Raw genomic sequence first — 15,981 nt, 5'->3', positions numbered from 1 at the left:
TTGCAATTTTAGGGTTGGGACAAATAAATATATGTTAAGTATTAGAAGAACCACTTCAAATCAAAAATGTTAAATTAGCATTTTATCTAGAATTTCCCTCAGTCTCATTGTCAGTGCTGTGATTGTGGAAATCCGCACACTGTCATTAAAATCTGTGTTTCTTAATACACACTTTTTAAGTCCTGTTGTTTTTAGTAATGGAATAAGCACATTTAGCAACTATAAAGGCCAACAGAAAATCATTTGGAGAAAAAAAACTCATCCTTCTCCTCATATTATGCAGTTGAGGGTGAGGGGTGAGTAAATAATTTAACTGAGCTGGTGAGAGATGCGTAGATGTTTCAGCTGACTTTAGCTTCACGGCTGATTTGGGGATGAATTGTAGTGCTGCTCCTGCCTTTAGTTATAACTCATACATACATGGCTTTTTGCTTTTACTCTTGGCACTGATGTCTATTTATTTCCTGAGAAATAAAGATATTCTTAAACTCTGATCTAAAGTTTTAGAGAACTAGAATAAGACCAAATTTTCAAAAATCCACACACGCTTCCTTTTCTTACTTCAACACTTCATTATAGAGTATAGTCCTGTCAGAACATCTTTAGCCAAAAATCACCTAGAAAATTTCAAGGAAAAAATTATCACTATTATAAGAAAGTATTATATGTGTAGCTTTATACTATTACATGTTTTAATTTTGTGAAAATTTCATGAAATAGACAGTTTTCTAGGAAAATAATAGTGGACCAACATTCACCCAAGAAGAAAATGTAAATCACTAAATTATGGAAGACGTAAAAAAAATTAAATTACAGATACCTAAATATAAAACTACTTTTAATGGTCACGTTCTCTCATATTTTCAAGGAATAGATCATTCTCGTTCTAAATTGGTTTAAGTCATTGAAAAAGGTGGAATTTTTCCAAATTCATTTTACAAAAGTAACATAATCGTGAAAGCAGAAACTGACAGAGAACCTGCAATTAGAAAACGAGTATCAAATCTTATTTTGAACATAAAAACAAAGATGGTAAATAACATACTAAATATACTAAAATAATATGCTAGAAGAATAATAAACCAAGACTAAGTAGTATTTTTATCAGAAATGCAAGAATGGCTTCATGCTGGGGAGAGGGAAATTATATATATATTATATCCTAAAAACACTAAGTCAGATAACTACTAGTAGATGCTGAAAAGGCATTTGATAAAATTTGATGTTAAGTCCTAATTTTTCCTGCAAGCTTCTTATTTTGAAAATTTTCAAAACAACAACAAAGTTGATGTAATACAAAGGAGTATCATTTACTTTTACTTAGATTTACCAATTAACATTTTGCTACATTTTTTGCCCCCCTTTCTCCCTCTTCCTCTTCTCCTTATCTTGTTCATCTGTTTATAAATATATCTATTGTTTCTTTACAGAGCTGCTTGAAATTAAATTGCACGTATCATGACAGTCGACCTCTAAATACTTCAGCATATGTTTCCTAAGATCAAAGACCTTCTCATATGTAACCACAATCCCACTTTGCACACAGGAAATTTAGTACATTAAATATTATAGTGATGTCAGTTCTTCCCATAATTAAATTATGAAGTTTAATACAGTTTCAAACACATTTTTACCAGATTCTTGTTTAACTTGACAAAGTCAGTCATTCTGAAGTTCAGCAGGAAATATAACTTGGTGCCTCTGGTCAGTCCCATTTTTAAATGAGTAATCACGGGGCACATGCATGGCCACCTACTGAAATGTATTTTAAAGCCAAAGTAATTAAAATCCGGTACTATCTTAAACATAGACACATGAATAAAAAGAATAGCTCAGGAACATGAATCTGTCAAGAGTATTTCAAATTAGTGGAGGGTAAAAAGATTAACAAATATCTATTAAGCCCTTAATTATGCACTGGGCAATCTTCTAGGCCCTGGGAACACAGAAGTAAAAAAAAATTCATTTCCTTCATGGAACCTATACTCTAATGATAACAGATGAAAGATAAATGAGTAAAATTTATAGTGTTAGAAGAAAAATTAAAGTAGATAAATAGAATATTTTAGATAAGATAGCCAAGAGAAGACCTCTTTGAGTTGGGGATTTTTGGTCAAAAAGAAGTGAGAGAAATAGCTGTGTGTCTATCTGGGGTAGGGCCCTCTAGGCCTAGGGCACGCAGTGCAAAGATCCAGAGATGTGGTCGTGTCTGGTGGTTTGAGGGCTGCAAGGTGGCCAAGGGCCTGGAGCAGAGACAGCAGTTGACCGGGGCATCGGGGAACTTGGAGCACATATGTTGGGGTGGGATGTGATCTAGTAGGGTTTGTTTTCAGTTAATTGTACTGAGACTTTTGGTGGTGGTGATGGGGTGGGGGGGATTCAATCCATACCTCCCATTATAGGTGTTTTTCATGGCTAAGATGGTACACATTAAAAATGATACCATCAAAGATCAGTAAGAAAACATAGCTAACTAACCTCAGAGTGAGGATGGCCTTTCTCATTGTACTTGTAAAAGGAAAGAAAACAAACCAAGTTGACTACTAATACTGAAAAGTACATGGCAAAAATACCATAAATAAGGAATATTTGCAATATATGACAGAAAGATTTGCTGCCCTAATATGTAAAGAATCCATACAAATCTGTAGGACAGGGTTCACCTTTCCATAGAAAAATGAACAAAAGACATGATAAGACAAATCACAAAAGAAGGAAACACAACTGGCTAGTAAACATATAAAGATGGTTAACTTATTTAGAAGTCAAAATGGAAGAAGAAATAAAATACTATTTTATGCTTATTAAATTGCCAAATTAAGAGAGAGGAAAGGAACAGTACTCATTATTGATGAGGCTACTGAAGAATGAGCACTCATATTTCTTCCAGAAATGTAAAAATAGGACAACTTTCTTAAAGTCCAGTGTGATAGCATTTACCAAAAAGCCTTTTAAAATGCTTATGCTGTCTGAATCAGCAGTTCTACTTCTAGGAACCAATCCTAAGGGTGCAGGGGAGATAGGGTGGGGAGTGGGGAATAGATCATTGGGTCAAAATAAATTTATAATAGCAAAAAAAAAGAAATTAAAATATACAGGAAAAGATTTGTTGATAATTTATTGTACATTTCTATAAAGGTATCATATGTAGCCTTTAAAAATGATCACGTATTACCATATTAAATACTGTAGAAATAAGTTTACGAAATTTTTTTAATGGACAAAATTCTTTTATGGACAAAATTATTTCCCAAACAATATGTGTAGCGTGATTCCAGTTTTAAAAAGAAAAATAATGTAGACAAAAAGACTAGATGGATGTACATTATAATGACTCTGGTGGTTATCTTTGGGTGTGGGATTTAAATGATTCTCCTTTTTTTCTTGGTGGTTTTCTATATTTTCTAAATCTAAAACCAAGTTACTTTTATGGTAAATAATTTATTTTTTAAGAAAAAGAGTACATCAACCAGTCAATTTTTATCGTTTTCTAAAATTATCACATGTGAAATATATATACTTTGGAAGTATGGATTCTTTTAGTAAATGACGAGACCGAGGACTGGCAGTCTCCCCTCAGCGCAGTCCCGTGACACTAAGAGGAGCGATAGGCCACGTTGCATTGCAGTGCGTGCAGTGCCATTTTACTGCAGAAGGCAAGCTGAAACACAAATAGGACTTAAGGTTTACCTTAACCATTTCCAGTTTTGTAACACCAATAATTCTTAAACTTCACGTTGTCATAGGACACACACACATACAAATGGTTACTTGGAGGAGAAGACAAAACCATTTTCAGCCAAAAACTGAGAAAATCCCAACCACTGACAACCAAGCCATTTTCCTTCCCTCTCTTCCTACATCCTAGTAGAATTGGTGATGGATTCTTCTATGCATGATGAATGGATTTTTGAACAAGTGACTTAATTATTTGCAGAAAGTATGCAGATTCAACAGGAATGGAAAGCAAAGCTAGAAAGATTATTATAATGAGAGGCAAGCTCTGGGTTGGGTCAGGCAGGATGGGAAGTAGTCAAGTTAGGTTAATACGATGTCTAGGTAGCAGTCTCCAACTCTGCCTGAACTTCAGAAAACCCACGGAGTTTTGTAAAATACAGATTTCTGTGTCCCACTCACAGATATTCTGATTCAGAGGGAACAGAATAAAGTTTAAATAAAAACAAGGAAGCAAAATTTAACCACAATAGATTTAGACCATGGAAACCCTGAGAGACTGTGACTTTTACTCCAGTCCTTAGAAAACTGTAAGGCATCACCTTACTTCTTCAGCTGGGAACAGCAAGATCTAGGAATTTTTATTCCTACCCTCCAGTCCAACCCTGAGCTGAATGGTGAGAGAGACTTCCCAGGATGTAGCATAGCGATGATACCTACAGAAACAGTCATTTTCAGGGTTCTGGAATCTCAGTCTACCACTTTTGTCTATAGGAAAGAAAGACAGGATTTTTGCATTCACCTACGCAGAGACAAGGGGGGAAACAAGTCAGCAGCCATCTCAGCCCTTTCTTGTTTTCATAAAAGTAGCTCCTGGAAATTTCATTTTAAAAAGGGGAATCTGCACCTTTAAGAAAAGGAAAACCATTGGTTCTTCAGACCCTTTCTGACTTTGATGTTTGAGTTCTATGTGATATGACAAAACAGAGGGTAAAAAAGACGAAGTAGCAGTGTGGCTTTTACCACAGGAAGCTGTTTCCTCTCTAGTGCTGTATGTTGATGTATGATACCTTCCCTACGTAGAGCAAAACCGAAGGACAGTCTGAACCATTCAGTTACATAATAGTCAAGTCCAAATATTCAGTAGTATCAACTATTGAAAGGAGGCAGTTTCGTCTAACAGTTACTTGTTTTTCAACATTTTTAAAATGACAGTTAAGTTTTAAATCCTAAAAAGAAGTGTCAAAGTTAAGATGTGTGATTTGTAAACACCATCCCAGTTTTCCTAGATTCATAGCAGGAGGTCTTTGTTAATTCGTGACTCAATGGGCTCTCACAAACAGCAGCCCTGACGGAGTCCGGCCTGCGGGCTTGTCTTGTTCAGCCCCACAGGTGACTGACTGCAGGTGAGAGCTTTCCATCCACCACAGGCCCTGCCTCGCCCTAAGTATTAACATTAGTACTATTCACATATGCAAGCAGTATGACATCTGCAGGCCTTCCAGCTTGACCTTTGTTGCCAGTTATGGAAAACTTGACTGATTCTAGAAAATAGTAGCCATTTAAAAATATAGTCTTAATTACAACCTTAATTGTCATCATCACCAGTACCAGGAAATACTGTAAGCTATAACTGCACATTCTTGAAGTCTTTTATGTATAATCTATATTGTTTTTATATCAACAGTCTTATTCATCATCTGCTTTTATTTTATAGTCATACCCCATGGTATTGCAGTATCGACCAAGGATTGATTTTGGTTAGACCACGGGGCCTAGATCCCACTGAACGAATCCTGCACTACGTGTTTACTCATCGACAGACTGCACAGTGAACGGCGTGTGGACTGGGGGGGCACAACCAGACTTGCAGCATGCGAATAAGGCCATTGTCTGTCTCTAGATTGTCAGTTGCATTTTTGTTGTTTCTATTAAGAGCAAACCAAGTGCCATTCTGCTACTGAACCGTCTGCATAAGGTATCTGTGCTGTCTCACGGTGTACAGTGCAAGTCATGGTTGACGTCAGTTAGGTGTGCAGCCTCGATCCAGCCTTCTGAATAGTTTGCTTGCCTGTTCCAAGACGGCCCTCATGTTTGGTTACACTAGTAATGTGGCTCAATCTTTGTGGTGTTGCAGTTTTCACATGCTTACTATTTGATTAATTCTTGTTTAAAAATAGAGTACTGTACAAGGAACTAATAATTATTATATCTTGAAATTATTTTGTATGGGAAATATATTTAGAAAAGTGGTCCTTGAGCCACTGTCCTGTTCTCAGTAAGCTTTTTGTGTGCAAAATAGGTCACTCTTGAGTGTGCAGGTCCTTTGGGGAAGAATTCCAATTGTTCTTTACATTAGAGCACATTATAATTGTAGGCATTTTGAGTCATCTGTCTGTGTAGTCTACCAGTCGCACAGGGAGGGCCTGTTCACCCTCCAGAAAACGTATGTGACTTCTTGGAGAGCTGAAGTGAGATTCACAACCATTTGAAATGTTGGCAGCTGATCACATTTACTTCTAACAAAATTAATGTGTAAGTGAGGTTAATCTTTCATAATGCCTTATGACGAGCGGGTGCTGCTTCATGAAATGTCATCGCCGTCACGTAGCCCCCTTTATGTGTGCATTGTTATACTGTGGCTCTTATCTAATGAAGTACATTGTTTCCCTTTTTCAGTTGGCCTTAGGTGTGTGTCATTGTGGCATGCAGAAGGTTATGATGATTTAAGTATTAGGATTTTTAGAGCAGGTGACATTAGCTATTTTATGGATTTCAAAAATCTCAAAGCAATTGTAGATTAAAACTGTTAGTAACCTGTCACATTTCCAAACCATATGCATAAAATAGAAAAAATGCAGTGTAATAGATAAATATGCTAACCAGAATTAATGGTTTGAGGATATTTCATTTTAGATCATGTAGTAATCAGGGGGAAATGGGATTATTGTTTTATACATAAGTTCTTTAAGGTCAGAGCTATGATAATGTCCTTGAGTTTGCATTTTTTTTAAGTCTTCCATTCGTTTTGAGATGAGTCTGCAAGTCAAAAAAAGTCTTGTCACCTTAAATTATATGAAGAACTTCATTTTAAACCTCTTAACATTTACATTATTTTTCATAAACTTCTTTGGAAATTAAGTTTTAGTAACTGCTTTGAAACTTAGGCCTATTTCCTCAGTTTCAAAGTTAACCTCTGAAATACTTAGGAAATAATCTTGAAAGTTAGGAAAAAATATTTGTTCTAGAAATCTGACATGAGCACAATCTGTGTGTTACACACATAGTTTTTATACTGTCTACATAGTAGATGTGCTACATTTTCCGGTAAAATGTATCACAAGGTAATGCCTTCTGAATCTCAAAATGCTTCTTAGAAATAAAACAGTGTACGACCAAGAAACACATACAAAATACAGCTAAATCTTGATGCATTTCACAATATAAAAGGCTGAAACGTCATAATTATCTTTTCCTTATATCTTTAAGTCAAAAAGTCTAAAGTTTTCTGTTGTTTTTGGCCTGACTTTTGTGAAAAAGGTTATGGCAATACTTTTAAAACTTCACTTTGTTAGACTGTGTTTGTGCTTGGAGGGGCTCACAAAGAGAATTTAAAAGGCAGATTTTTGTTAACTCTTTAAAAATGGTTGGCACAGACCATTACCCTAAACCAGAAACTGAATTTACTCCCCAGCTACAGAAATTATTTTGCTACACTGTCAAATGCAGTTCCTTGACATCCTAAAGAAATTTTTAGATTTCTTGTAAACTTGTCACATCTAGGTCAGTGATTACTTATGGAAGCTGATTTTAATTAACTCAAAATAGAGAGTGCATTTCAAAAACCACAAATGAGACCTGGATGTTTTTGGGTCCCCAGACAAAACTTGCAGCCTTAAATGAGTTTTATATACGTGATCTCATTAAATTTGGCTTGTTGCCTCATCTTATGTAATGTCACTATTTTCCAAGGAAATATATAGGAAGCAATTGTGGAATTGAGAATACTTTTATATAAAATTTCTTTATTTAATGTTAATATATTAACACTTTTATTGAAATGCAATGGAATATGTGCCAAAACATGTGAAAACCTTGCATAAAGAAGGGCATCAGTTATATGGGGAAAGGTACACGTTTTATGATGGTCCTGAGTAATGTGGTATTACTATTAGAACCACAGACTTCTTCATATATATTCAACTATGGTTTTCTAAGTATGGGACTACTTTCATGTCTAGTAATACACTAATCCCTAGTTAATTATCCCGAGTCAGGTTATGGAATTTGTAAGAAACGAGGTATAGAAAAATTTACAGGCAAAAATACACAGGTGGTTAGTTTTACAAACTTGGGGTGCTAGTAAGATAAACTCCTTATACAAATAGCCTATAGGAATAATCATCTGAACGCAAAATTGGAAAATAAAACTAAATTAAGTTTTTCTTTAATCTCTTGTTTCTTAAGCAACAAACTGAAAGAACTTTACTTCCATAAAAGATTTCGTAATCTGTTTTCTCTGCTTTAGATATCATAGATGTACAAGGGTCAAGGAACCTTGGATCTAAAGAAGGCCTGTGCTTTATTTATAGATATCACTTTAACGGAAGTAATCACATTAGTTAACAGAAAAATCCAAATATGGCCCTTTCTCCAGATTAACAGAATACTTTTAAGAATAAAAACAAATAAGCTAAAAGATTCACTGATGAGGTGGTATTAGGTCATTCAGTCTGGGGTCCAGATACCTTGGGGTGATGTCTTTTAACTACTTTTAGAAAAGTATTTTTCTTTATGCATTAAAAATCTGTCCCATATTAATATGCCACATTTTATAAATGTAATGAGTTTGCTCAACTATGTGTAACTTAAAATGATTCTTTAAGGGGAAAAAAGTATGTTATATAATATTGTGAACTGTTTAGCTTTATTGAACTATTTAAGAGAAAGTGCCTCATTGCTAAAGTGCATTTCTGTTTTAGATTTACTGCATAAATTTTGAGTTTTCTGTCCCTGTCTCTTATCAATGGTTTTGTATCTAAATAGGCTCTTGTAAGTTAGAATAATCTCTTTTTGAAAGATTTTCATAAGAAAATAGTTATCACCAAAGACATTTTACTGTTAATAACCATGTTAGAGAGACAGTTTAACTGTTTGGAGGTTGGAAATTTTTAGACTGCAAGTTACTTTTATATAATTAGGCAATAACCTTGAGTAATTGCTAAAATATCACCAAAGAAAGGCTTTAAACTTAATTTTCATGGTAAGATCAATCAAATGCAGGTTTTTCTTGCAATAATCAGAACATACTTCCTTTCAGCTATGTTTCTTGTTTTTCCAGCGCCATCTGACAGATCTTAGGAAATCCTCAAAGGTGAAAAAGAGATTAACACAACAAAAAGCCTCCCTCTGGATGAAAAGTGGGAGAAATACATACTTTGAAAAGAAAATTGAAATTGAGATTTTAAATTCTAATTTGAGAAGCTTTTTATTCCATGGAGGCGATACAGACTAAAATTATGCTTATTTAGTTCCTGGGTTCATAGTAATATGAGAAATTTTATTAAAGACAGACTTTGGTAAAAGTGCAGACATGCTTACTTGTAATAGAAAATAGTGCATTCTGTTGGATTCACATAAGTAAATGCTTTTTCTGTATTCAAAAGCAAAATTTTCCTAAAGGCCTGTGGTTTTTTTTTTTTTTTTTAAGTAACTCTTTGTCTTGTTTCTCAGCAATGACTTTGTTTTTAGAATCTAGCCATACAGCCAAATTCGGCAAGATAAGCCCCAGATGAAGAGCATATACACCAGGTTAAGCCCTGTCCTCACACCGATCTTTTGGGGAGCCCATGCTGTGGGCCACCTCAAGTAAAGCTCACACTATGAAGTCTTCCTGACAGGCCACCTGGTAAACCGCATTGGATCGGATAAAGATGGATGCATTCCATTACATACTCTGGTTTACCATAAGGAGTTTTCCAGCAGGCTATGCTTTATACCAGTGAGATATAGATATTGGTTGTGGGAATTACAAAAATGAGTGAGTTTGCCGTAACTTTAATTTTCTGGGTTAGAAACATAAAAACATGAAATGCTATTATTTTAAGATATATACCTATCCCTACAATAAGGAATATAACATGTCTGCCAAATCTGGTTTATAAAAATTGAAAAATATTAAATATACTAGAAACTCAAACCCTTTGAAAGCACAAAATAACCAACTAGTTCTGGATTTACTTGATATACCTAGTTCAATAGTATTTTGTTGAAAAAAGTTCAGATTGAAAGTTCATTAAAATGTACTTACAGGGTTTTCATAGTTTTTTCTTAAAACAGTGGCATTTTCCCAAATAATTTAAAAGTGATTCTCTTCCTAATGTAATGTAGTTTTCACAAGTAGTGTGTTTATTTGCTATCCTTACTATATTTTCAAATAGAATTAAAATGCTCGAGCACTTCCTTTTCAGAAAGTTACAAAATTAAACAAAAATAAATTATTTTAAATGCTCATTAGAATGTGTCTGAATTACTTGTTATGCCCCTTTCTCTAGGATTCAAAACTTGAGTCATTATTCAGAAATGCTTTTTAATTTTAATTACCTTTAAATCTAGAATCAAGTGAAACATACTAAATACTGGGTCCAGTTTTCTTCCATCTTTCAGAGCTTCACGGAATAAGAAACTAATCTAGTACAAACTGAAGATTAAATATTTCTGGGCAGTGCAGAGATAGTGAATAGATTATGTATCCGTGGACTTCACATCAGTCCAGCAGAGCAGGAGCTCTGCACATTAGAAATGGAATGGGATCAGCCTAACGTTGTTTGGGGTTGGTTTTCTTTCGCTGTATTTTTTTGAATGGGGATGGGGGCCCAAGTGTCCTTATGAAGCTGTGGTCGACAAGAGCTTGTGGGGGGGCACCAGTGTTCTGCTGCGTTCCTGCATCTGGCAACACAACAGCAAGCACCAGTTTTCAATAGAGTAGCCCTCACTTTAAATAAAACCATCATAGACTATATTGTACAGTTATGTTGCTAATTTTCCTTTGAAATATAAAATATTTTAAGCTTTTTTTTTTTTTTTTTGGTCAAAAGTGGTAACATCTTAATACAAATAAAAACCTTTTTGTGGTTGTAAGATTTAGCTTATAAATCATTCAAATTGAAGTGAAAGATTACCAGGTCATTGTTAATGACTTAGTCTATTAAGAATATATGTATTTTTGTAAAGGAAAAGCACTTGTAGATATTTAATCAGTACTATTTGTCTGTTTTGCAGAAATAAAATGCTGCTTAGAGATTCTCTTTAAATATTTTTTATTTTTGTGTTCAACTGTATTTTCTGTTGATCTATGGAATGTTCTGTACAAAGCTGTATGGTTGTACTGTTGGGCTAGACACTTTTGTTTTTTAAGATCTGGACTTAGCCAAGTATATTTGACCATGTTAAAAATAGTATCTTTGTTATTAAAATTTTGATTGCATAATTTATTGCTGTCTGTCATTCTTCATTATCAGTAGTTGCAGATCATAACCTTCATTTAAAAGTTTCCATTAAGTATTACTGTAGCAAATTTTGTGAATATTTGTTGAATGTTTGAGACGATAAACATTTTCTAAAGATTTCTGAACTGTTTACTTTTAAGATGGCAGACTGGCCCTCGAATAATACTTGAGGTGTGTGTCCACATACACTTTAGAACAATTTCTTTTTTTGTTAAATTAATCTAATCCAAATCATCTTCTGAAAGTAATTGAGTACCAAAGAAAGGCCCAAGTGATTTGAAAGACAGTCTGCTTTCTTCAGCTACTTAGATAACAGCTTTGTTTCATTAATAACTTCCCTTGTGAATTCTAGTTGGGCTGAAGACATTCAAGTCAGAAGGTTGCGATGATTCATATCTCTGCCCCATTGTTACAGTGCCTGCAGCTTTGTCTTAGGTTAGTGACACCATGGAGGTGGCTGGAGACCCCAGGCGTTCAGCGAGGTAGGAAAGCAGCATCCTCCTGAGCAAAACTCCCTTCACCTTTTAGCATCACCCTTCGCAAGGCTGTTGCAGAGTGGGGAGAACTTGGGAGGACTGTGTGTGGAAAGTGCTCAAAATGTAGCCCATTTTACTTTTACCCCATGTTAGGGCCAGACAGGGGAAGGCCTCAGGGAAGGCTGGAGGACACAACCAAGGAAAAAGGAAACAGTTCTCTGACCTGCTAATCAGTCTCTGCCACGCCTCCACTTGAGAACAGAGCCAGTTTACCCAGTTCTTAGCGTTTTGTCAACACAGGCTCAGCTCTGATCTTTTCACCAGTTTAGAAAGTTAGGGAGGAGTCCGCACCCCAGCTGAGTTTAAGAGCCAGCCTCTGCTTGTTGTGTGGCCGAGGAATTGCTGACAGTATTTGCTGGAAGCCATGTAGAGCCCTGCTTGACACCCAAACCCCTGCTGTGGGATTTGGGGTGCCAGGATTACCATCAAATGGAGAATCATGCCCAGAAGGAAGAAATAGCAAATGATCGATCACCCCCCACCTCCCACCAACCAAAGCCCTGCTCCTACCGAGCCCAGTTCAGATCCTATCAACTCCAGTAGGCTGAGCCAAACTTCCTCCTTCTTCTGTACCACTTAGCACTTTTATCACAAGCACAGTAATTGATGTTTGTTTGTCCTCCCATTAGATTATGAGCTTTGAGAGGGATGTTGACAGTCATTGTGGTATATCCTCACCCTCACAACACAATTTGCATAGTAACTGGCACCAATAAAACCAATGTAGTGAAAGAATCCAGATTTCAGGAAGCAGAGGCAATGCTAACAAGTCTCTAGCCATTTCCCCAATAGTCTCCTGATCGTTTCTCTTCTTATATGGACACCAGTCATATTGGATTAGGGCCTCACCCTTATGACCTCATCAACTTCAATCAAAGGCCCTATCTCAAAGACAGTCATATTCTAAGATCCTAGGGTTAGGGCTTCACTATTCAGTTCATAACAGCCATGTGGTGCCCCATAGGCCTGGGTTCAAATACAGGCTCCTTCTGTGGTATGACTTTGGGCAATTAACTGGTTGAGTCCTCAGTTCCAAAAGCAGGAACAAGATCCCTATCCCAATAGGTTTGTGGAGGAATGAGAGGCCACAGGAAGTGCTCAGAGCAATGCCAGTGGAAACAAAGAACAGCCAGCCGTTTCCATCTCCATCTGATCATCCACAGATTGCAACCCCAGTGTTACCCAATGTTCTCTCTGATTTGCCGGGAGCTAAAATGCCAACAAGTAACTCAAATTTTGCTTACCCAGAGCTATTCCAATCACATGGTCGTTCATAAAACGTATTCCCACTGAATGTACTAATATGTAAAGGATGCAGCACAGGGTCTAGCACATACTTTACAAATGTCTTCCCTTACTCTCACCCATTAATCATGAGAACAGACCCAGTGAGATAAGAGCAAAATAAACAAATGGGACTAATCAAACTTAGAAGCTTTTGCACAGCAAAGGAAACCATAAGCAAAATGAAAAGACAACTCTACAGTATAGGAGAGAAATATTTGCAAATGATTCGACTGATGAGGGCTTAATTTCCAAATATACAAACAGCTCATACAATTCAATAACAAAAAACACAACCCAATGGAAAAAACGGACAGAAGACCTAAATAGACATTTCTCCAAGAAGACATACAGATGGACAATAGGCACATGAAAAGATGCTCAACATCACTAATTATCGGAGAAATGCAAATCAAAACTACAATGAGGTACCACCTCACACCGGTCAGAATTGGCCATCATTAAAAAGTCTACAAACAATAAATGCTGGAGAGGGTGTGGAGAAAAGGGAACCCTCTTACACTGTTGGTGGGAATGCAAATTGGTGCAGCCACTATGGAAAACAGTACGGAGGTTCCTCAGAAAACTAAAAATATAGAGTTGCCATATGATCCAGCAATCCCACTCCTGGGCATATACCCAGACAAAACTATAATTCGAAAAGATACAGGCACTCCTATGTTCATAGCAGCACTATTTACAATAACCAAGACATGGAAACAACCTAAATGTCCATTGACAGATGAATGGATAAAGATGTGAGATATATATAAAATATATTCCAGGGCTTCCCTGGTGGCGCAGTGGTTGAGAATCTGCCTGCTAATACAGGGGACACGGGTTCGAGCCCTGGTCTGGGAAGATCCCACATGCCACGGAGCAGCTGGGCCCGTGAGCCACAACTACTGAGCCTGCGCGTCTGGAGCCTGTGCTCCGCAACGGGAGGGGCCGCGATAGTGAAAGGCCCGCGCACCGCGATGAAGAGCGGTCCCCGCACCGCGATGAAGAGTGGCCCCCGCTTGCCGCAACTAGAGAAAGCCCTCGCACGAACCGAAGACCCAACACAGCCAAAAATAAATAATAAATAAATAAATAAAGTAGCTATAAAAAAAAATTAAAAAAAAAAAAATATTCCACTATATATATATAGTGGAATATTACTCAGCCATAACAAAGAACGAAATAATGCCATTTGCAGCAACATGGATGGACCTAGAGATGATCGTACTAAGCAAAGTAAGTCAGAAAGAGAAAGACAAATACCATGATATTACATGTATATGGAATCTAAAATATGAAACAAATGAACAAAATAGAAACAGACTCACAGATAGAGAGAACAGACTTCTGATTGCCAAGGGGGTGGGGGTGTGGGAGAGGGAAGGATTGGAAGTTTTGGATGAGCAGATGCAAACTGTTATATATAGAATGAATACACAACAAGGCCCTACTGTATAGCACAGGGAACTATATTCAATATCCTGTGATAAACCATAATGGAAAAGAATATGAAAAAGAATATATATATGTATAAATGAGTCACTTTGCAGTACAGCAGAAATTAACACAACATTGTAAATCAAGTAGACATCAATAAAATTTAAAAAAACAAAAAAACAGACCTGTGAGGTAGGCACTCTTAGCCCAGTTTTAATGATGAGAAAGTGATCTAAATAACTTGCAATCACCAGATATGTATTTGGATCTTCACTGTGGGCCTGTCTATTCCCTAGGGTGAGTCTATTCTCAGGGGCCCTGGCTCTTTGCATCTGAGAGCTGAGAGCTCTAGAGAAGCTTATGCTCAGGCCTTCTGGCCGCTCCAGGATGGATCGCATAGAGGATAAACATTCGGCAGCCAGTATGTGCCTGAGATGACTGTGGTCAAGATTTTGTTTTGAGCACCCACTGTATACCAGGAGCTGTGTGAGACTCTGGGGGCCCAAATGGTGAGCCGAACAGATTTCACCCTTACGCTAATTGAGCTTCCAGTATGGGAAAGAGATACACGTTAAACAAAGACCAGAAATACGTAATAAAAAGGGGTAAGTTGTCTGAAGAAAATAAATTCTACGAGAAAGAATGGGAGGTCCAGACCCTTCTGAGAAAATGGCATTAAGTGGAGATGAGAGAGAAGCTGGAGCTGGCCAGGAAAGAGTATTCCTGAGAACGAGTAAGAGCAGGGAGATCTCCATGCTGCCCGGCCACCTGCGGGAGGTGGAGAGGGGAGGGGTGACAAGGAGGAGAACAATGGAAGAGAATTCTGGAGAAGAAGGCAAGGGGCTGGGTCATTTAGACACTTTTAGGTCCCCTTGAAAACCTATTTTATTCTGAGCGCAATGGGAGGGTTTTTACACAGGAGCTTGACAACATCCTGTTTACATGTTTAAATGATCACACTGGGAGCTTCGTGGAGAATAGATGGTAAAGCGTAGAAGCTAGAATAGACATGGGAAGAGGCCAAAAGCCTAGAACAGTAGCCCAGGTAAGAAAAAGCAGCAGGGTCCCAGACCAGAGCCATGGACCTCAGGATGAACCTAACTGGCGATGGAGAGAAGAGGGTTTCTTTGCACGTATCACACCCACCCTGGCTGCAATGTGCCTAAATTTAATGAAACCTAAGTTTTTAGGTCATAGGTGAAGCTCTAGATGGGGGTGGGGAATTCAGACCAAGAGGGTGGGAAGAAGCCACGAAACTGAGAGGAGCAGCCGAACCCAAACTCCCAGCACTTCCTTAGGAAACCTGGAGTGGGGAGGGTGGCCGGAGCAGCGGGAGGATGTTTGGATGGGAGAAAGGGATCCTGAAAAGCCTGGTAACCAGGGCTCCCACGGACCCCGCTGCTCTGCTAAGCACCCACCTTTTCCCCCACCAGGCACCTCCTCCCCACTAGAGGCCCGGCCCCACCCCCTGCTCAGGATGCAGGATGCCTTCCTCAGGAGCTGCTGCTCTCCTCCCACCCAGAGGTGGTCCTTGCCCGCTC

General features: G+C 37.6%; 1 protein-coding gene across 1 annotated transcript in view; it reads left to right on the top strand.

Annotated features, from left to right (window-relative positions):
• PCGF5 (polycomb group ring finger 5) overlaps window positions 1–11,168 on the top strand; it is a 116,013-nt gene extending 104,845 nt beyond the window's left edge. Inside the window, 1 exon segment of the mRNA XM_036828244.1 lies at window positions 5,393–11,168. Within this exon segment, the coding sequence (XP_036684139.1) occupies window positions 5,393–5,440 (48 nt within the window). The 3' untranslated portion in view covers window positions 5,441–11,168.
• The last annotated feature ends 4,813 nt before the right edge of the window (window positions 11,169–15,981 follow it).

Source organism: Balaenoptera musculus, chromosome 16, assembly GCF_009873245.2.
Source record: "Balaenoptera musculus isolate JJ_BM4_2016_0621 chromosome 16, mBalMus1.pri.v3, whole genome shotgun sequence".
NCBI lineage: Eukaryota > Metazoa > Chordata > Mammalia > Artiodactyla > Balaenopteridae > Balaenoptera > Balaenoptera musculus.
This window is presented reverse-complemented; position numbering and strand designations above follow the sequence as displayed.